Genomic DNA, 23,748 nt, shown 5'->3' with positions numbered 1-23,748 from the left:
GTTTGTTGCGTGTCTGCTAAATTCTCCATCGCGTCTTCTACTGTTTTAACTCTCTGCTGCGTTCCTTGTAATTCACTTCGTATTGTTTCCATACCTTTTTTCACTTCTGACAGCTCCGATTTTACTGTCTGTGTAACCTCTTTAACCTCTTTTATCAGCTCCAATTTCGTGTCCTTAAGTTCTTTAATCATATCTAAAAGTTTTTTGTCCAGGTTTTTATCCAGGTTTTCTATTGCCGATTGCCACTCTTTTTTTGACATCGTGGGGCTTGCTTTAGCTCGCTCCCACGAATCCGCTCTCTTCCTTAACTCCGTGGCGTAAAATTTAACGTTTTTCTATTTTAAATGTCCCAGTCTTCTTATAGAAATTAAGTTTTAAAGAGTCCAAAATGTCGGGCGTCTTTTCTCTATGGTTTCTCTATGATTTTGTAATCCAAGATGGCCTACTTCCTCTTCCGCTGAAGCCGCGACCCTTCCCCTTTCAAAAATGGCGATTCCCTACTTCCTGCCCTCCAGCAAGGGCCGCTTCTCTCCAGCCACTCTATTGTTATTACGCACTTCCTGTCTCCCGTCTTCCCACAGCAGATCTCGCGATGGTGTCTTTTTCTCACAGCTCCAAAGCCACAGGTATTCAAAACAATAGTCCCATTTCTTTAATAACTTCTTTAAACTTAGTCTCTTTTTAAATTCGATTCCTGCCGAGTCTTCCCCTCCTTTTCACTAGTCTGTTGCAGTTTAAAAATCTACTTTTTTTCCTCTCTGTTTTTATCAATCTGTCCCGTCTCAGAAGATAATGATCTTTACCTTCTCTTCACTTTTCTCGGGTTGTAATCGCTGTTTCGATTTTAAGTTCTCCTCTCAGCTTCTTCCCCCAATCGATGCTTGGGTATGTAGGTCTTATGCCAGCCGAATTGGCCCCAAAACTGCCGCAGAGATTATAGCCGACCCGTCGCAAGGTGGGACCTCAAGGATCGGGGGGAGACTCGCTGTGTAGAGCCCCCCCTCGTCCGAGATCTAGCTCACCCTAGGGTCTTGAGCGTTCTTTGCCTGCTCCCCGCCTGAGAGCAGTCGGCCGCGGGCTATTTTCACCCCGCCGGCCGGTTAAAACGGCAGTCCGGTCAGCTCCGCAAGTGGAGCTGCGTTAGACCTCCATGGATCCCAAACAGGAAGTCTCAAGGCTTCTTCTTGATGTATAAAGCTGAAAAGTAATTTTAGATTATAGCATTAAAACTGGCACTACGATTATCGTGGAAACATGTTGAACAACGCCACAGAGCATTTTATACACATGGCAAGAAACTTTCTCTAATTCATTTTCAGAAAGCACATACAGAACATTAAAATAAGAGGTACAGAAATGAATAGAACTGTTTACAGAAGACCTCAAAATGTACATATGAAGAAGGGCCATACTCCAGCATAAAACCCAGTATAGACAGATGTGAAGGTTCAAGGAAAAAACACAAAAAGACTGGTGGCAGGAGGGTCCCTCCCCCAGGGTCTTTTTTCAATTTTTCCCACAACAGAAAAATTGTGAAATTTTGGGGATACACACACAAATAAATACCCTACTGTGAGCTATTCTCTCCATCAAAGTGAGTGAAATGTTTAAGACAAGCCTTTTCTCACTCTACAGAAGAGATCACAGAGAAAAAAAGCTTACAAACTATTCTCTCTTAGATGGAGTGAAATGTTTTTAAGGCAAGGCTTAAATGTATAGTATAAAAATCTGTATATAAAACAATCTACAGCATTAGGTAACTCCTATATTGACGATATATGCAACATATTTTCAAGAATATGTTTAATGTTTAAATTTGAACAATTTTGGCAACAATTATTATGGTATATTATACTGTGTCTAATAATAATACATTGATTTGATTTATTATATTTCTAGCCCGCCATCCCCACAAGCAGGTTTAGGGTGGGTAACAACATCAAATCACATATAAATTAAAACCATACAATAAAAACAGAAAGATAAAAATACCATCCTGTACACTACAGGTAGTATTAAAACCATCTGAATTCAAAAGGTGGCACTAAATGTCACATAATTCAGTATGTTTGAACTCTGCAGGGTAGGACAAAGGCAGACCGCCAGAATCAACAGCAGGACACAACAATAAAAGCGGAGCGACCCAAAGGCCCAAAGCAGGAAATGGTGGTTAGGTAGTCCACCCATGCCTCAACCACAACCATAGGTCTGGCAAAACATCTGTCTTGCAGGCCTGGTGGAACTGTAACAACTCCCACAGGGCCCGGGTCTCAACAGACAGGGAGTTCCACCAAGCATGGGCCAGAACCGAGAAGGCTCTGGCCCTTGTCAAGGCCAAGTGAACATTCCAGGGGCCAGGGATCATGAGCAGATGTTTCTTAGCTGAATGGAGCACCTCCAGAGAACATATGATGAGAGGCGTTATTAAACATTATTAAATATTTTCAATATTATAAAGTTCAAGTTGATATCCAAATATATTGTGACTGTATGAGGTGTTTTTGTCCAAATAATATGCTCTCTTTTATTTAGTACAGAATTTGTTTACTACCTTCAGTTTTTATTTTTTACTCTCAGGTTGCAAAACTAAGATAACGTGTCATAGAATGCAGCAATTTGCAGCTCTGGCTGAATCCACACATACTGGCATAGCGCTAAACTGTTGGAATGCCAGCGTCTTCCTAGCGTGATTTCTGACGTCATCGCACCACGATGCCGCTCTCGTGGTGCAATGACGTCAAAAATTGCGCATTCCGGAAATACTAATATGTCAGATAGATGCTGGAAATGTAAAAAGCATGAAGGATCATTATATCATATGTGGTGGACTTGTGAGGTAGCTAAGCAATACTGGGGAGATATAATTGAAGTAATTAATGAGGTTTTGCAAACCCAAATAAATAAGAACCCATAATTGTTGCTACTGAACTTGGGAATGGAAGATGTTCCAATGCAGTATAGAACATTGCTATTTTATATGACTACAGCAGCAAGACTTTTATACACGCAGAAATGGAAAGTGCAAGAAATACCAACTATAGAAGATTGGATTTACAAATTGCTGTACATGGCAGAAATGGACAAAATGACAAGAAAACTGAAAGATCTTGATCCAGGAGAACACATCGTAGATTGGGGGAAATTGAAACAATATCTAGGAAAAAAATGGGATGTGAAAGGAGGACTGTGGCAGTTTGAGAACTATTAATTTGTGATTTTATAAACAGGAGAGAGAAGTAACTTTACCATTAATGGGAAAATTTAGTTATTAATTAATCTAAGCTAGTATTATTAAGGAGATTTTACTAAAAATATACAGTTTAAATAGTGATGTAGAGATTGGATATATTAGTGGATTTGAAATATAAAAGAATTTGAATATGCTTAAAGTAAGAGATATAATATATATATGATTTAGAAGAACATAGTTGAAAATAAGTAAAATAATAAGATAGGTTAAGGGTTGGAAAGCTGTTGGAAGTCTACAAGGAGGGGGGAGGGAAAGGGTGGGGGTTGATATAATTTAGGTAAGATGGGGAATGTATGTATTACCTATGTATTCACCAATAAAAATCTTTATTAAAAAAAATTGTGCATTCCGACAGTTTAGCGCTATGCGGGTACGTGTGGATTCAGCCTCTCTCTCTCTCTCTCTCTCTCTCTCTCTCAAGCAATGGCTATATTTAGAATTTTTCCTTTAGAAAATGAAGAAATTTATACTTTTAAATTCCATAAACATGCCAAATAGTGCAATTATATATGCTAAATTGTAACTGTGCATTCTATGTTGTTAAATCAGTAAAATAAGTTTAGATTTGATATGAAAATATTACATGAATGAATGAATTTATTATTATCAGGAATGGTACATTCCAAAAATTATATTAAAAATATTGTGTTTATTTCAATTTTCCTAATTTTTTCCAGAAAAAAGTTTCCTGTGGCTTCAAAGCTTCTGGAATTTTTCATCTCTAGCCCAATGTTTTAACTTCTTTTTGCACTTATCTGTAAATACATACTAATGCACTGTTGCCACTGCACAGGAATTTTGGTGAGAAAGAACCCAAGTAGCAGTACAAAGTTTAGGAAGCAATTCTAACAATGACCTAGAAAAAAGACCATATAGAAGCAGCAGCAATGTTTGGTATAGGTGTTGCCCATGTTGGACACTTACGTATTTCTCCAACCCCACAGCAAAGGAAACAGATCGAAATCTCTCTTGCACAAAAATGTGACAGGATGATTCTAATACTCTTTAAGGGAAGGAATGTTCCCACAGATATCAATTTAAACATATGTTTACGCTGCCTTTCAACCTAAGATTTCTGGTATAGAAACCACATTATTTGATCTAAAACTGGAGCCAGTCATCTGCATGAAAGGCAATCTTTTAAATGGGCAAAAGTCCACGAGGACCATGACAGGGCTCACACTTGCTCTCCAGTCTCCAACAGGCACCGTCTCTTCTATTAGAGAGAGCTAGGACAGAATAGACACCACTGACAAACAATTACACATTCTTCCTTGTGTTGAGACACCAAGTTCTTGTGGGACTTGTTTATTTTACAGAAGCCTAGCACCAAAGAGAGGACAAATAGCCCAGAGGATTTTTTTAAAAATCTGGGAAGCAAGGTAACCATGCACTATTCTTTGGCTCAGAGACAGGTCTGACGAAGCTTATTCTGACCGTCTCAAAGAATTTTCAAAGACAGATTCTCACTGAATAGTTTCAAAATATATACTCAAAAGAATTTATGACTCAAATGAAGACACTGATTTAGTGAAAATTTATAAAATTCTCAGCTCAACATTTGAATTACATTAGGTGCCACATGGTGACTCCCACAAGGTCATTCATCCTGTCCAGTCCAAATGGAAGCACAACCGATTAAATGTGTACTCTAGTACTGGTCATGAAATTTTAGAGCAAAGAGATTATTTTTAAGCCTTCCTGGCCTGTGTGGGGAATAGGACAAAGAATAGATGCTTGTCCCAAGGAAAGGAAACTGGCCTTTGAATCATATCTTTTCCTCTCAAGAGCTACATGTTTTGGAGTTAAAGAAGCAAGTCATGAAAAAGCTACTACTATACAAGAAATATGTACTGTCACTATGAGCTTGTCCAAAAAGAATAGAATGTAAAGCGGGGGGGGGGGGAGCCAACATAGACTCTCCCACAGCAGAACACTGCAAGAACATTCCCATTAGCCTGGCATGTTTATAAAACTCTCTCTACATTTTCTGTGACTGAAACATCTTGAGCACACAACGCTGGTCACTTCTATTTGGTGCAGAATTTCAAGATATCAGTGATCTGCTAAAATAATTAAAGCCCTGTAGAAAATAACGACCACCCTGTCAAAATATGGGCTCTTAAAAGCCTCTTAGTAGACTCTTTCCTGCCTTTGGTGTTCAAAGAGGTTAGCAAAAAGGAATGAGGATGAACACATAGAATTACTTGAGACTCGCCTCTGTAGAAACAAAAAAAACTTGCTGAAGACTGGGATACACAGAGTGGAACAAGGAACAAGGTCTAGTATTCTGCATTCTAGCTCAATCAAGACCCAAGCCAAAGGTGCTTATGATGACTTCCCTGGTTACAGTCTGTTCCTCCCTTTAATAATGGTGGACATGATTTTTTTTTAAAAAATGCAGTTCTTTAGGGAGGTCCATCACTCTTTTGAAGCCCCTATGGTAAAGGGATTAGAAGCAGGTAGAAATTAGTCATCCCTAGAATACATTTGGCAGCGAGTGAGCAGGGTAAACACAGAAGAGTTATCTACTACTATTACTATTTATCATTTATTTAGTGCCAATAGTGAGCTAGATGTTATATAGAACCCAGAAGCAATACAATACCTGGAAAGCTTATAACCAAGTAACTAATCAACACAGCTTTTATTTCACAAACAAGACACGTCTGCACAGGCAATTCAGACCACACTCAGGGGTTTCAGTCCCACCCTTTCACAGGATTTATGGGGACACTGCAGGCAGACTTCCTGCTATCATTGCACAGATCTATTTGGGGAAAAGACAAGTGCTTTTTTCAGGACATGGCCCGTAATACAGATTATGTGCAACCGTGACAAACTAAAAACCCAGGCAGCTGCCAACATGAAATGAACCAGACAAGACTACATATCGCAGATAAGAGCAGTAAGTTTTAAAGAGTTAAAGCTTCCTTCTTCAGATACAGCTCGTATCTGAAGAAGGAAGCTTTGACTCTCAAAAGCTTATACGCTTTAAAAGTCCTGTTAGTTTCTAAGGTGCCACTGGACTCAAATCCTGCTGTACCAAAGAAAGGAGGGTAATTATCTCAAGATCATCATGCAATGAACAATACAAAGTACCACCAGGTACCTGCCCCAGCTGCAAAGAACAGGATTATGGCCTCATTCATTCACTGCCTAAGACGCCACAATTGTCCAGATATACAGACAATATTGTTAGGACTAATTATGTATTACATGCAAGGGCATGACACTGAGCAAGGATTATATCATTTAAAGCTGAAAGCCACTTTAGGAGGAGGAAGTATAGAGAAGAGGAGGGGCTGAGCATGTGTTTAAAAGATTCCTAGATCCAAGTCAAGTTGCTGACCCATTTTCCCCCATGTTGGGTCCCAAACATGTTTGCAAAAGCAAATACATGTTTCCAGCCCTTCAGGAGGAAAAGACACTGGGTAGGGTGACATTTGGAACAGAGAACTGACAGATGGGGAAACAGCTAAGCATAGCTTTTGAAACTGAAAACATTTTATGCTGATTTTTCACCCCAAAGGGATCCCTAAGATAATAAATATTTGAAATTAAAACATTTAAAAACAATATATAAAATAATACAATCAAAACATAAAAACACTAACAAACAACACTAGAACCATGGAGGAGGGCCATGCTTCTTGACTCCAAATTTCTCCACCCCGATGCAGTTTTTTTTTAAAACCATGTGAGGGTATAATTACATACACATACGTAGATACTATTACTACTTCCTTCTAAAGTTTAGATGTTTTTCCAACAGGCTTACAGTACAAAACAAAACAAAAAATGGAATATAAATGGAGGGTGAAATAAAATGAAGGAGACTGTTTAAATATTAGATAGGAAGATGGTGGTTTTCTCAGGCACTCAAGTACATGGAAAGAATTATAACAGTTGTCATGCGACAAAGAGTTCCCAAGGGAACCGTGAAAAGGAGCATAGGGTAGTCAGTGAGTTAAAGGATGTTACAGGTTAAGGGGTTAAGAGTAACAGCAAGAACACAAGAGAACATGGACACAAGCAGATAAGTGGGAGAATGAGTTAATATATTTAGATGTTAAACTAAGTTTAACCAAAACATGAGGAAAGCAGGAAAATATAAGCCCTGACCTAAATAGCCCAGGCAAGTCTGATCTCATTGGCTCTCAGAAGCTAAGCAAAGTTGGCCTTTGTTAGTAACTGAATGGGAGACCTCCAATGAAGACTCCGGTTGCAAAGGAAGGCAATGGCAAACCACCTCTGTTAGTCTCTTGACATGAAAACCCCCCATTGGTGTTATCTGGGTCGCCATGAGTCAGCTATGACTTGACAGCACTCTCCACCACCACCAGGAAAATGTAAACAGCAGGAGCAGTATAATATGACTACAGCAATGAACAGAACAGATTACGCCACTGTATTGGTTAAGAGTGTCAGATTACGATCTTGGAGTCCCAGGTTCAAACCCCCACTATGACATGGAAGCTAACTGGGCAGCCAATGGGCTCAGGCACATACATTCAACTTAACCCTCCTCACAGGGTTGTGAGGATAAAATGGAGGGGAGGAGCATCAAGTAAAGCCAGTTTGAGTCCTCACTGAGGAGAAAGGCAGGATATAAAAGTAGTAAATAAATAATTATTGAAGAATTCAAGATGACACAACATATGTGGGAAACAAGACAAAGTGATCAAGCAAAAGAGAATGTGATCATTAGCTGTATCCAAACAGAGAACAGGAATAGATATTGGAAAGATAAATGCAACAAGGTTTGACAACTATGGGGAAGAAGGTGTGGTAGGGTTGGAAGTAGAATCTCAGTTTTAAGAAGAGAAATTCAGGAGGAAATGGCTATGAAAGAATCGGAAATCTTAGATAAGGAAGGAGAGGTGAGATCAGACAAACAGCAACAGAGCCAGCCTCTTAAGTTGAAGGCTACAAAGTTACCTGGAAGATTCCAGGGACTCTTACAGCAAGAATTAATAGGTTAAAAAGAATAAGGAAGTAGGTCTAAGTCAATAACAACTGGAGACTCCTATTACATTCTCAAAGCAGCTAGCTAACAGAGAACAGTGCTAGCAGAAAGCAGTCTTGGGACACACCTTTGTATTCCAGACAAGGCAGATCCCTTCAAAGTTACGTTGAGGTACTACAGAAAAGGAAGAGCCCTGTTATTCTTTGCGTCAGGAGGAAGGCAAGAAAGCCCTCCTCAACTAAAATCCTAGCCCATCTTAGTGGGGGTTCATTTCCAAGACATTTTGAGCTTGGATTCCCAAGTAGAGTTCATCACTTGATGAAGCACCTTTATGACTTCTTCAGCATAGTTAACTAACCAAACAACTTCAACTAATTGGCCCTCCCAACAGCTTTACAACAGTACAGTAAACAATGGTCATTTTGAATGCTTAGTGCATGATGGGCGGGTTCAGGTGAACAGCTTTTTGTCTCCACAGGGACTTCTACAGCCAATGAATGTTGCCTAGCAAGTGGAACTAGTTTTCCTGATGATAAATTCAACACACACTGGACAAGGCAAGATTTTTGCAGTTTATCTAACAAGTATTGTCTACGGAGTCCAATGCGCAGTGAACACAAAAAAAACCCTAGATCCACCAGACAGCCAACATTTGGAGAATGTGGAAATCAAAACTGAGGTTAGGGCTGTTCACCTGGATCCAGAGCAGATCATAAACACGTTGCAGAAACAATGTAGAGCCCAACTCAACACACATTTTCAGCACACTAACTTCAGGTCTGTTCACACAACCCTTTGACACGATGGCAGGTGCGTTGCACCGTGCACAGCACCCCCGGCTTTCAACATACAGAGGCTGCTCGAGAGGAGGATGGAAGCTACTTGGTGCGTTCAAAAGGTCACGCAAACCAGTTCATAACTCCCGCAAAAGCCAACCATTTTCCGCTATGGAGACACTGCCACAAAGTGCGGAGAAATGCACTCCCGGTCATTATTGCCTCTGTAGAGCCACCTGATCAGCCAACCAATGCTTCGGTGTGAACATGCCAGCCCCCACCCCACCCTCCAGGCCCACCGATCAGGCGGCACCTCCAGACAACCCACGCGCCAGTTTACCTTCGGAGGGAGTGAACAGACGGCCAGTGCGACAAAGAGAGACGCCACCTGGCCCAGCAGCTCTGCCCCCAACCCCACGGGCACAGAGCTGCCTGAAGTCGGACGCGCGCTGCAGATGCGCTCTCTAGCACCGTCTTAGCGCAGCGCTTCGGGAGCCCCGACGTCGCTCCCAGTCCCTCGCGTAAACACACCGCCGCCAGCCAGTCTTCCTCTCGTTACACGCGAGCGGCGGGACTTCGGCTGCCCGCCCGCCCGCCCGCGCCCCGTCACGGGTCTTCCTCCCACTGCAGGGTCTGCCCTGCTCCCACTCACCTTGTGGGTGTTGTTGCCTAGCGCCTTCGCCAAATCAAAGCCGCCAGCGCGCAGGTCGCATCCCGGCTGCTCCAGCTGCGGCTCAGCCCCCCGCCGGACCCGCGGCGTTCCCGTTCCCAACCCAAACTCGCGGCTGAAGCCATAGAGCTGAACCACCAGCACGCAAAGGACCCCAGCGCGCATCAAGCCCGACGGCTCCATCTCCGACCAACAACAGCCCCAGAGCTCTGCCCCAAGAGCTCCGGGAGGGCTCTACTGCCGCCCCACCCACTAACGCCTCCATTGGGCTGCGCCAGGCCGGCTTGCTAAACTCATTGGCTACCATCGATGTCGATCTGATCATCCCCCTACAAACCCCGCCTTCCTCTGACACTTCTTTCCCGTTCGTGTAGCAGCTCCAGCCTCTGTTTCCTAACAGGTTGGCGGAGCTGCCCATCGTAGCGGAGCTGCCGCCCTGTCCCAGTTTCTAACAGTCATTGGCTAGTCACATACCAGCCTCCTCCTTCAGTTTCTCTAGTTGGGTAGCATCACCCCACTTCCAAGCGCATCTTGCCTATTGGCTGATAGCAGAAGAGCGGCTCCCCTTTCCAAGGGGTCTTTTTTTTAATTGGTGGGAATTAGGGATTGTTTTCCCGCTAGCTGAGTGCGCAAAGGCAGAATTCTTTTTAAAAGCCTCGGCATGTGCCTTCAGTGACAGAGAAAGAGTTTACGCCTTAGGATGGATAGTGACGCTTCTTCTCTTTCGTATTGGTACAGTTTTGTTTCAACACTTGTTTCGGCGGGTAACCAGACTCTTGTGAGCTGAAGCAACATTGTGGGGTAATATATATTGCAGTCTTCTTCGGAAGTTGCACTGGCTTGCTTTCTAGACCCCTGCTGAAGCGTCCAAGATAAAGGCAGCTTGTGTTCATTAAAACAAATATCCTTTGGAACACAATTTTACACCAAACCTCTTTGGTAACTGGCTATAAAATCCCAAAGAAACCTGAGCTGATGTTTTTGAATCATTGGGACGATACAGACATACCGCCAATTCAAAGAGACCGTAATATCTTTTTAATGGCAGCAAAAAATTCACCAATTGGTATTCTAAAATTTGGGACCACTTCTTATTTGAAAAAATCAATGATGGACTTTATCAAGCTGAAAATTTTCCCAAAACAACAAATTTTATGGAAAAATGATTTCCCTTCTTCTAATATATTGAAAAGGAAAATTTGTATCCTACAAGCAAAATTTACCAAACAATTTTGAATATTTAAACCTAAAGATATCAGCTAATCTAAATTGAATCTCTATATATACATTTTTCTTTCATCTTTCCCTTTACTATATTAGTAACAGTTTATAAAATTGAACAATATAATGAAACCTTTAATATTATATCTTGACTCTTTTTTAGTAACAGGTTATATAACTGAAAAATATGATGTAATCATTAATACTGTATTTTGTTTTGTAAGTAGATTGTATTTCATTATTAAAATAAATATTTTTTTAAATGTCCAGTGGTACCCAAAAGACTAACACTTTTGTTTCAGTATGAGCTCACCGGAGTCACAGCTCTATTCCTCAGATATGTGAAAGGAAGATCATACTATGAATTCTATTTTAAAGAAAATTATAAGTGAGGGATTGAGACAGAAAGGTTTGTTCTGGAATTCTATCATAAATCTTTCAATTGTAAATGTTGTGTTAAATGACTGGAACAGGATTAGCAGTTACAAAGAGGCAAGATGATTAATACTGCAATCATATGCAGTATTACTCCAGTCTGAGCCAACTGAAATCAATGAGCTTAGACTAGAGTAATTTTGCATAGGCTTGCACTGTAAGTCTGTTCAGGGAGGAGTCTGACGTTTAACCACAAATTAACTGGCATTGGCAGTAGCCAGAGTTTGTACACAGCCCAGTCTCTAACAGTCAACATTTCACACTCCAAAGTAACTCCTGCAAATAGAAAACCAGCATAGGAATCACAGAGAACTTTTCTTCCAGCTGTACTAGTCATACAGCTGCAAGGAAGGTTTTGGTAAATGTGAGAACATCCAACACTGGAGTCCTCCAGCTACAGTCTGAAGCAATACAGTGTAATTTTCTTGTACATGGGAACCAGAACTTAGAGGTATTCTATTTCTATCTCTACAACTCAGCTAAAGTTCATACAAGGACAATCAATTCCAATATGGTTTCAACCAACAGAGATACTTATTCAGTTTCAGATGACAGCTCCAGCCAATAGTTACGGTATCCAACCACTTTCATATGCTCGTTGTAAAGGAATGCTGTTGTCCAAATCATCAACCAAATTAACATGTCTACAAGCAGGTTTCAGCAGCAAACTTTTAAAAGCAACAATGAGAAAATTCCCCTGTCTGCCGGCTACAAAGAATCACAGAGCAAGGGAGAGAAGGCATTTAGGGAGTCATCTAGTTGCTACGCTGGCTTACTTCCGACCAGTGTCAGCAGGGGTTGTGCTTGTCCGGCGCTGCTATACCAGTACTGGCAACAGGCACTGCCCCCTGGGAGCCATCCACCAGTGGTCCACTGGTGTGGCAGGAGTTTGTCGGTTCCTTAAGCCATTACAGCTGGGATCATCCAGCTGGGATTATCCCTCACCAACAGCAGAAAGCTACACCAACAAAAAATATGGCAAAGCCCATAGGAGCCAGGCAACAGAAAAGTCCAAGTGCCCGCCCACAGGTACAGCTCTGCCCAAAAGCCCGAGAGGATGACAGGATGCCAGCTACAGCCACAACCAATCACTTCCCTCCCCAGTGGTGGCCAACCCCCCTCCCCAGCTCCCAGTCATTGCCCTCCCAACCCTACCTAAATCCCAGTCAGGATGACCCTTAGTTCCATCTTGGGGTCTCTGCCGTGCACTCTTAAAGCACCCAACATTGCAAACCTGGGACTCATTGTCTTGCAGGAGCAGAGCCCTATGCAGCAGCAGAAGCAGTGGGTTGATCAGCTGCACTAACAGAAGACTTCCTCACAGGATCGGTGTGTGCTGGATGGTAATAGCAAGCCCCTCAGAGGGTCTCCTGGCAAATGCCCCCATGGGATAGAACTACGAACCTTGCTGGGGTGCCACTGGCATGGTTGTAGCTGCAGTGGCCTCTGGCCTCTGTGCCATTGGACTTCACGTTTCCATACCCCAGCTTTGCTGAGAATCAGCACAGAGGCCTGGGATATCCACTCTGGTTGTAGACAGCTTGGTCTGCTGGCTTGCCCCTGGGATATGGTATGAGCAGGTACAGGAGGAGGGGGTAGTTCTTGCCATCTGCAGTGGCAGGAAGGACCACGCGTCAGGGCTTAAGCTCTCTGGTTGCTCTTCCCTGGCCCTTTGGCAGGGCAACTGACCCTGCAGCCAGCCTTTGTACTTCAGCCGTGCAGCCAACAGGCGGTTTAGGCCAAATGTGGTAAGATTGGAGCGTTGCCTGAGAACTTGGCCATGAGGTCTTTGAAGATGCCCTGGTGATCTCAGGTAGCCTGCACATTCAGGCTGTAGAAGCAGATCCAGTTGTGGTAGTCCTGGGGATTGTCGGGGGGGGAGGGGGCAAGAGTGTGATGTGCGTTCAGTCCACAGCCCCAAGGACATTCAGGAATCCCAAGGCAAACCCATGGTTGCCAGCTTGGCCTCATCTGTGGGGAAGCCATGTATTCCTGCAGATATTTTAAACAATTTAAGTTTTAAAAAGCTTTTAAAATAGTATAAAATCATTCAATTAAAAACACCCACCCAGTCAGGCAAAGCCGATCTAAGCAGATGCTGTTGGGGAGCTGGAGGGTGCTGATGAGTTCCCAGTAGTATCTGGCTCAAGGGTTATCAGCCCTCCAGTGGGGGTGGGGATTCTCCCTCCCAGCCTCTGCCCCTGCCACCTCTAACCTGGCCAGAAAGGGTGGAGGGAGAGTCGAGAATGGGCTTGGAAATGCCAGAGCACAAATGCTTCTGCATTGCGCTGGAATGTCAGACAGGCCAGTGCCTGCGGGGAGGTGGAGGTGGTTAGTGGCACCGTCTGAGTGGTGAGGCACCCCTGTGCCCCGCCCCCCCCTACCAGCCTCCCATCACCTACCTCCTTCCCCTGGAGCTGTATTCTGTGGCCCCATGGCATGTTCCTGCTGCCCAGCATCCATCCTGTGTAGGTGTGTGGGGGTGCATTTCAAGGTCCTATGGCTCCCACAGTGCCTGGCCCACCTCCACATCTGCATGTGGCTGGGCAAGACCCTGGCTGCTGGGGCTGCCATTGTTCCCACAGATGTGGGGGACTCAGAGCCCTTGCTGGACCCCCAGCCATGGGGCACTGGCACGTGCCACATAGCCCCCTCTCTTCCTTATGGGCAGTGAAGAAATTGGAGAACTGTGAATGAAGAGAAGCTGTGACCCAGGATCACTGGTGCATGGAGGGGATGGTGGCATCTGTGGTGGTGACTGCTAGGCACCTGGAGGAGTTGGTGGCTCTAACTAGAGACAATGGGGGCAGGCAGGCATTGTGATTGATATTTTCCACACTGCTCATCTCAGCTGTGTTGTTGCACAACCATGACATCTTCCAAGTGCAACAGTATGGTTGCTAGGGTTGGGGAATTCATGGAGAGTCAGGGTATAGCCTGGAGAGGGCAGACTTTGGGCAAACGGGAGGAACCTCAACAGGGAATAATGTCATAGAGTCCACCCTCCAAAGCAGCCATTTTCTCTCTGTCATCTGAAGATCAGTTGTAATTCCAGGAGATCTCCAGGCTTCACCTGGAGGCTGACAACCCTATAGGGAGCACACTAATGGTGCCACGAATATACCAGTGGCTGGCTGTCTCCACCACAAAAGCACTCAGGATTGTGCTGTCCTTTCTACTGCGGTTTTTAAAAATTGTCATCTTTTCCATCCTTTTAAGTCAAGACCATATTTCCAAGAAAAACAAAAAGCATCAATTTCTTTTGTAGATTTCGGATTCGGTTTCGTTTTCCCGGCCATGTCGGACGCTCCTCTCCGCAGGTCCGGGAGGAAACGTCCGAGCAGCCTGACCGGGCGGTTGACCTGCGAGGGTTAACCCCCAGGACTCCCAGTGAGGGGGTCAGGGTCTGGAATGCGGCAGGAAGAACCCCCTGAAAGCAATGCAGGGGGTAAATTGCCCGTTTGCTCCAACGGAGGCTGGCAGACTTGCGCAGCACATCGTGTGCCGCCGGGCCATGGAGAACGGCAATAAGCAGATTTAAGGTGAAAACCTGTAAGTAAGCGAATCCCTTCTGATTTCTAAGCATATGTGAAGGATTGGTGGGAGTTGAAGCTAAGAAGATGCGGATTTCTTCCCCTTCACAGAGTTTCGGAACTTAGCTGGCGCCCCCCGCCCTAAGATGGCGACGAAAAAGCAGAGCCCTGCGATGAGTAAATCGGTGATGGTGATGTTACAGGGGAAGGGGGGAAACCTGGAAGAGATGGTCAGACGAGCGGTCTTTGAAGCTATGCAGCCCTTTGTAGTGAAGTTAAATGAAATGGGGCAAAAGGTTGATTCAGTGGAAAGCGAAGTGAAAACCATTACAGAAACAGCGTCTGGAGCAGAGCAGTCTGCACGCGAAAACGTAGTACTCATGAAAGCAACAAGTAAAGAAGTGAAGCTCTTGGAGAATCAAATAATAGGATTACAAGTGGACCGTGCCCAAATGGTACTGCATCTTCAGAATGTAAAAGAGGAGCAAAGTGAAAATTTAAAGGATTTGGTATCGGAACTTTTGGCGTCATTCGCAAAGGCAACTAAAGAAGAGTTAAAAAGCGATATTCTGGAAGTCCGTCGGACATCTTCAAAATATGCAATGAAGCGTCAGCTGCCTCGCGAGATTATTATTGACTTTTCATCCAAGAAGACTCGGGACACCATCTTATATAATTCGTATAATGTGGACTTGGACTATCTGGGCAATAAGGTTAAGATATTGAAGGATGTTCCATTTTTGGCTCGTAAAAGAAGATTTAAATATAAAAGACTTCCGGCTTTCCGGAGGAAATGTGAAGTAAAATACAAATGGTTGTTTCCGGAAGGCATCTGGTTCAGATACAAGGATCAAACCTACAAGATAATATCGGAAGTACAGCTGAGAGACTTTTTGTTTAACCATCAGGAGTTTCAGCAAGAAGAAAGTCCAAAGTCTGAAGGGGAGAGTGGCGGGGGAGGGAACGAGCGCAGCTATTGTAGCTGCGCAGAGAGAACTGAGACCGAGATGCAGGGGGCGGGGGCGGGGAAGAAGACCTGTTCCTGAATGTAGTCTGTATTTTATAAGATCTACCAATCTGATAGCATATTAGAAAGTTAACTTTAAAGAAAAATTGCAGTACGAAGGGAATACAAGACATGTAGATGTAGTGTGTGTTTTCTGTTTATATGTTGCTCTTCCCTTTTCCACAGTCCCCTTTTTTCCTTTATATTTTTGTAGTTTTTTGTAGTTTTCTATGTTAGAAATAAAAAATAAAAATTTTTTTGTAGATTTCCTTCTGATAGCTAGATGAAACGTAGATGATCTCCTTGAGTTCCACTTTGACTAAATTTTGTCTTCCACTCCTTGTAGGTACTGAAGGTGGGAGCAAAGGTGCAAGGAGTCTTGGCCCTTTAGCTCTTAGCTTGGAACCTCTGTGGGTAGCTTTTTGTTTTTGTTGTTTTATTGTGTATTTTGTCTGTCAGCCAGCACCCCCCCCCACAGCCATTTCATCTGATAGATTCCCCCACCCCTTCAGAGTCCTGGAATCCCTGAAAGTCTAAACTCAAGCAAATGGTGATCTGTCCACAACACAGAAACCATAGTCACTTCCTTCACCCTCAGATCTAAGTCTTTTCCACACAGGGCTTTTTCATCAGTTCTGGCCCCAAACGACATTGATTACTCTCCAGACTTCTGCACGCAGTCAAAATACCCCGATTCAATCTACAAACTGCTTCCCAGACTTTTTTTAAATTTTGCACGGAGAAAGGCTGCAACTGCTGCAGAATCAATCTCTCCTTGGCTTTTCTGCAGCTTTTCTACCTGTACACATACCTTGATTTTTTTTCCCCCAGTGAGGTCAAACTGGGCCTTTTTTGGAAGTTGCAGAATGCCTTCTTCAGTGAGGCTTTGCTCTGACCCTGCCTTTTGCCCTCCCCTTTATGCCCCTGCATCCTGGCTTGGTTAAACAGCAACCAATCAAGTTTTTTTTCTTGATTTTTTAAAAATTAAATGGCGAGGTTGTTGGTGCCATTAAAAAAGACCAATCCTTGTAAGCTTCCTCGGCAATCAACTAAGGAAACGGAAGAGCCCTCAAGGGATCCACTGAGGAAACTGACAAGTCCACAAAGCCAGCTGGCAGCACTGCATACAGAATCCCATTTCCAGGCCAGGAGTAATTGCAAGCGGCCGCCCTGTCTGCAGCCATGCCGGAATGCTCTGCACCATCCACAGTGAAGAAACTGGAGAAATTGGGCAGAGGTGGAGATCTTTGGGAAGGTAAAGGGAAAAGAATGTTTTGGAATTAAGGATAGATTGGAGACAGCACGAGAGGTGTTCCTCTTAAAAAGATATCACTTACACACAACCAGCCCACAGAGTAACCAGCCCACAGAGTAAGGGCTAAGCAAATCATTGCCCAAGAACTTGTTTCCAGTAATGGTTTAGTTTTAAAAATGAAATAACAATATTCCCCTTGCCACTTCCTTGTCTCTACCAATGTGGGATACAGCTGTACTGCAAAGGTAGCTCATCATTATACAGCTTCAACTTTATACAACTTTAACTGCATCCCCCAAAGAATCCTGGGAATTGTAGTTTGGCAAGGATGCTGATTCTCTGGAGAATCTTAGGGCCAAGCTACAAGTGAGGAATGACACTTGAACGGCAAGTACTTGGTCGGCAAGTAGGACCTTCCCTATCACCATATCCAGATGTGGAAAGCAGCAGTTGTGGCTGCAGCTGTACTGTGGCATGCACATGGCAGTGGAGCAAACAACAAATTAATTATTTGGACGTTACCATTTTCAGAGATGTTAATGATACGCTCTTGATCTGCCCATACAAAAAGGTCACTGATCGGAAGTCTTATCTGAGGTTTGACTCATTCCATCCGGTCCACTTAATGGAGAATATACCATATGGGCAATTACTGCAACTGAAACAGAACTCCTCATGCACAGATGATTACCAGCTAGGTAGCCAGGAGATGTGTGGAGCATTTGCAGATAGGGGCTACCCAACATGGGTGGTGCAGAAGGCATTAATAAGAGCTGAAAACACCTCAAGAGAAAGTTTGTTTACATTAAGAGAGGCAAACGCCAGATAGAATACGTTGGGCATTAGACTACACCCCTCTAGCCAGACCTTTAAATCGCATTTTCCATCAGCATTGGCCATTGATATCAGACATAAAGGGTTGTGAATGTCATCCCCTTACAGGATATAGGCACACTAGCAGTGTGAAATATCGGTGCATTCAGACTTGGGCACTGGCATTTCTGTGTCAGCCATGCCCCGTGGCAATTACAAATTGCAATTACAAATGCGGGCATTGTTCTATATGTCACCTAATCTGGGAGGGGGATTGTTTGAACATCCCTAACTTAGAGATGTGAGGTGTTATCATTTTGTCACATGCCAGACTAAAGGGGTGGTTTATCTTTTGATGTGCTCATGCCCGAAACTATATGTTGGGAGCACAATTAGACCCCTTTGGACACGAGTACTAGAGCATATTTCTCGTATCAGGAATAAGGTAGTAGAGGCTCCTCTCATGCAGCATTTCCTGCAGGAGAAGCACCAGGAAACTGATTTCAAAGTGGCAGTTTCATTTGTAGCACTGAAAGGGAGCAATCAACAGACACAGAAAGTGTTATTACGTAAGGAAGCAAGGTGGATTCTTGAATTAAAACGTTTAAAGCTGCGTGGTCTTAATAATGAATTGATGCTAAATTGCTTTTTGGGCTAATGACCCAAGAAAGGGGGAGACTGTGCCTTTAATTTGTGAACAATGTATGCAGTGAGTCAGCATAAAAAAGCCATACAAACTGTGACGGAGCACGCCAGGTAGCTACCAGTGTTGCTCTCCAGGTACTATGAAAGAAGTGTAAAAGACACTGGTAAGTTGTTGTTATGTAACAATATTTTTTTTGTATATGGGAATGGGCAATGTCTTATGATCCGTGTGACTGTTATAGTGCAATACTGACACGCCCCTGAGGAAGTCCGTGGGGACGAAAATCTGCGTGAGAAAAAGCCGGCCCCGGTTTTGAGCATCTGGATTCAATCACCACCAATCCGCTGGTCACATTGCAAACTGAAAGAAGAAAGAAAAGTTTACATTCCAAGGCTATTTGCTGAACTGACTTACCTTGTACCTTGGAGTCATTACCTGTGGAGTTAATTACACAATATATATTGACTATGAATTGTCGTTTGCACATGAGAAATTGAGCACTTGCCACTTTAAATTGTGCTAGTAAATTTTGGATACGCTTTTGACTTGGCGGGGTTTTTTCCCTCTCTTGTTTCTGTTACTGTGGCATGCAGGCAGGGTAGTCCCCTATCCCTGGGTTCATAATCATGGCACCACAGCAACCTGCCCTGCGAGCAGCTATACCACACTGAAGCACCTGGGCAGCAGATGGTGTCTTCTATTACAGGGTCTAGGATCAATGGTGGGAAGGCAAGGCAAGTCATTTGCCTAGGGTGCCAAAAACCCTTGGGCAATCCCTAATGATATGCCGGAGTATACTTTGACTCCTCCTTTTGCTGAATCTAGGGAATGATGCAACCAATTCAGCAAACTAGGTCTGGAAGCTGAAAAGGTAATGCAAGCATGAAAGCATGAACAGGAAAATGGCATCTAACAGAAATATCGCAACATGAAACCACAAGGGAGGGAGATACGAGAGAACAGATGGTAGTGGCATGCACCTCCAACCACAGGCTGCTGAAATAATGCATAGGTATTACAACAGTACCAGAAGGGGGGAGGGTGAACTACTGGAGAAAGACAAACCTATCACTTTTGGAGGGAGAGGAAGAGTAGCCCAAATAACTAAAGAAATGACATGGCAGAAATTATTTACAGCCTAATCATGCATGATTGTTTCTCAGAAGACATTCCTAAATCCCAACACTCCTTGAGAGCTTTTAATGAAATCCGAGGTTTGGTTCACATGTGGGACAATATGGGGATCAAATGGCAGAACAACCAGGCCATTTCAGAGTGCAATTGGAGGACCATGTATTGTCATTATTTTAAAAATTCCCTGCAAAAATTCCCTGAAAATCAGCACAACCAATAGGGAAGAGGTGGAATCATTTCCCCATAGTGCATGCTTTATTTGTAGTTTTTCTATGCAAAGGAACATTCAGTTTGAATACATCACGTGCAGTTTTGCATGTGAGAAGATAGCTTAATTAGGCTATGCATGCTCGCTTGGGATCCATTGCTAATGGATACAGTACAGGATGCTTAGACAAGGCTCTCAAGGGTGCCTGGACACTTATATTTCTAATCTAGAATTACTCAACTACGTAACATGTAGGAAATTTGTCAGTCTAATATCAGTATCAAATATCTAATATCAAATATAGCCAAGGACTGCATTTCTGAAAATGCAACATAAAATGTTGGTTCATGGTAGTAAAGTATGACTTTTTCCTAAGGTGCTTTCCGTGCCATGTGCCAAGTATCTTTATTCCACCCTTTGTCCAAGGAGCCCAGTACAGCATTCAGAGTTCTCTCCACTATTTTACAGTCACCTACATAGTTTATTATGGCACAGAACACATCTCTACACCAGTCAATCCTACAACAATCTATAGGATTAAATCTACAGTAATTAGTGTTACACCTATGAAATTCAATACATTTAGAACTTCCAGGACCTGTCTGTGCAATTCAACACATTGTATCAAGTTTTAAATAATTGAGGGATGTTAGAATTTGGACAAAGAGTTTACCATTTTGTAGACTGGAGCTGGCACACCACCCAGTTTGCATTAACAACTCTTTACATCCCTGATTTCTGGTCAGTTGGCACACCACAACAGGAATCAGGGAGTAGTTTCATCTTGTTCTCTCATCATTCACAGAGCACAACATTCCCATACACTCTAAGTAATATTCTTCTACGCTCAGAGGCTCATGATGTACCTTTCTTTCCGTTATGCTTCCTAGATAAGACAAAAGTCTGATCACAGCATATTTCGCTTAGTTGGCTGAGAATGGAATGTGTAACTTGTAACTGTTGCTATAACCATATTTGGGCATCCGGGACTTCCTGAATACAAACTAATAAAACTCTCGCCTCCATCTTTGGAGGAACAGACTTTGCATCCAGATCCTGTCTCGTGTCGTTACTACAGCATTTTGTCCATCATAGTTCCACTCCCAGAATTAGAAGTAGGATGAAAGTAGAAAGTCTTTCCAAGATCCCGATCAATTTCCTCCTCTGAAATTGTGTGCTGTTGACATATCATTACAGCACACCCACACCCCCTAATTTTATTATCCTTAAATATTTCAGGAATACACTAAATAAAAACAAGACTGATTTTAAAAACGGGGGGGGGGGGCGGGGATTAACAGGGTGCTCTATCCCACTGGAACAAAGTTAGGCAAGAGGATATCTACCAACAACGTGACTCCCTTATGAAACTATAGCCCCGAATGAATTAAACATGAAAATAAATCCAACATATTCTGTGTGGTAGACACCGCATTTCATGAGGGATATTTGCTGGGGGGGAAGCGGTTGGAGAAAGCTATGCAGGATTGCCATATTTAACACGTAAGTTTTTAAAGAGTCTAACGATACAGTTAAGCCAAGTAAAGCTGAAATAATGCTTGGATTAAGGCATCCATAAATACATATAGATACTATGTGTATAGGCAGAATTTTAGGAAGATGTCATTTTGCAACAAAACACTTCTGAAACAATTTATCTAGAAATAGTCTAATGGCCAATACAAAACTAATTTTGTACATTGACTGCCAAATTCAAATAAAGATAAAGGCTGGCAAAAGAAAACTTAAAAAACAGCTATTATACACACATTCGTAGAAACAGCAGTTATCAATATTTCTAATTCTCATCTGTCATACTTACATCCAGAAACTGGAGCCATGAACAGGCAGGACGTCTTGAATTAGAAAAACGTTTTTTAAAAAAATTAAAATGGAAGCAACACTGTATTATTAAGAAATAGATCCTGAGATCTCAGTGGCCATTGGGGGAGTTGCGAGGCAACCACAATATTGTAAGCCTTTAAACCTTGGTTTCTGACAGTAAAAGGCAGGAGTTAGGGGTAAGGCCAGGGCCCTTTTCCAGGGCTATTTGGGCCTCCCAGTCCAGAGCCAGCAGCAACTTCCAGGAAACTTGTGCAATTCACTCAAATGCAGCAGTACCTATGACTTGATACCATGCAACTTGGCTGTGCCCAGTGGTAGCCTCCACCTAACTGCATGACCTGGCCAGGCCCAGCAACAGCCAGCACATAACTCACCCAAGCAACTTGCTACCACACAACTTTTGCAACTGCACCAGACTTTTCCTAGGGAGAGGCTGCTGGGGGAATTGAAGCTAAGCTAAGAGTCAATGTGGTGTAGTGGTTACTGTCAGCCTAGGATTTGGAAGACCAAATTTCAAATCCCCACTGCCACAAACTTGCTGGTTGACAGAGCCCCTGTGACACAAGAGGGAGAAGAGGTGAGCCGTTGGCACTTGCTGAAACAGCAGAGTTGCCAGGGAAGCACTTAGGACATGAGAGAGAGGAGGGACTATGACTGGTATGAAGCATCAAGGGGCAGTGTTGTGCAGAAGTTAGAGTGGCCATATGAGTATCTGAGACCCATGTTCAAATCCCACTCTACTATGAAAGCTTGCCGAGTGGCCTTGTGCTAGTCAATCACTCTCAGCCCGATCTACATTACAGGGTTGTTATAGTAAAGATAAAATGGAAAAGAATAATATAAGCTGTTTTAGATCCCCATTGGATGAAGTTAAATTTAAAAAGCTTAAGAATGGGCAGCAGATAAAATAAAGCTTAGTTAACGAGTGGGAAGAAGAAAAGGAAGCAAGAAAAGGGAAAACAATATTGACTGCCAGGAGGAAAGAGATGAAATAGCGTCAGGAAGGGGATGCAGGGGGAAATGAAGTGGTCCCCAAAGGTCGGTGCAGGTTCTCTGCTTGAGTTTTTCTGATAAGACAGAATTTTGACACCAGGACTACCAGTTTTTGGTTGGTATTGCTGCTGTTTTTTATGACAAAAACACATTTGGCGCAATTACGGTGTTTAAGTCATGTCCATTGAAGTTTATACATATAAATCACTCAGGGTGTTTTGCTGCAAATACCCTTGATGTGGCATTGGAGCACCTAGTCAAGCTGAGAAGTAAATGGAGGAGGCAAAGATCTTTTTGGTTGCTGCTTATGGAATTCCATCTCCACCACTTCACCTGACCTCTTCATTTTTTTAGTGCCAGGACAAGCCCTTTAATTCATCTGGACATTCAGAGGCTCAGTGATTGGCTAATTTTTAGGGTTTTCTGCTAAATTTTATTGGTTGATGGGTTTATGACTGTGACTCAATGCTTTTGAGGTTAGGTGGTTTTAATGGTATGACATGCTCTATGTTAAAAATATGTTGGTTTTATGAGTCATCTTTAATGTACTCCTACTGTACTTGCAGTGAGTTTTGGATTAAATGTTGGTCAGAAGCAGTAGATAAATACTTTAAACGCATCTTAAATACTTTCCCCACTGCTATGACTAATTTTCTTTTTTCTAACTAAAAAAAAAAAAAGTGTATCTGGACTAATGCTTTTTCTTGCTGGATGACCTGCAGCAGCTCAAAACTATTTGTTTCGGGTTCCAAGTCATTATTAGATCAGATGTTAGAACAAAGTCATGCTTTCTGATCGGAGAGAAATTGTACAGGATCAAATGGTAGCTGGTACCAGCAATTGTGCCATAAGTAAGAACATAAAAAGGCTTTGTCTTTTTAATGCTAGGGAAGGTTTTGGGTTTTTTTACACAAGCCAAATAACAGCTAGATAAAAAAAGAATCATTCTATATCCTAAAAGAATTTCTGTCAATTACCTTTGGTTTTAAACCAT

General features: G+C 43.0%; 1 protein-coding gene across 2 annotated transcripts in view; it reads right to left on the bottom strand.

Moving 5' to 3' along the window:
• The window catches only part of SORT1 (sortilin 1), a 73,906-nt gene extending 64,035 nt beyond the window's left edge, over positions 1-9,871 (bottom strand). For both annotated transcript variants that reach the window (XM_054979802.1, XM_054979803.1), the window contains exon 1: positions 9,648-9,871. In XM_054979802.1, coding sequence (XP_054835777.1) covers positions 9,648-9,848 — 201 coding nt within the window. In that variant the 5' untranslated portion in view covers positions 9,849-9,871. The remainder of the gene's footprint in view (positions 1-9,647) is intronic.
• Positions 9,872-23,748: the final 13,877 nt, after the last annotated feature.

This window comes from Eublepharis macularius, chromosome 5, assembly GCF_028583425.1.
Source record: "Eublepharis macularius isolate TG4126 chromosome 5, MPM_Emac_v1.0, whole genome shotgun sequence".
NCBI lineage: Eukaryota > Metazoa > Chordata > Lepidosauria > Squamata > Eublepharidae > Eublepharis > Eublepharis macularius.
Note: the sequence above shows the minus strand (reverse complement) of the source record. Positions and strands in the feature narration are given on the sequence as shown.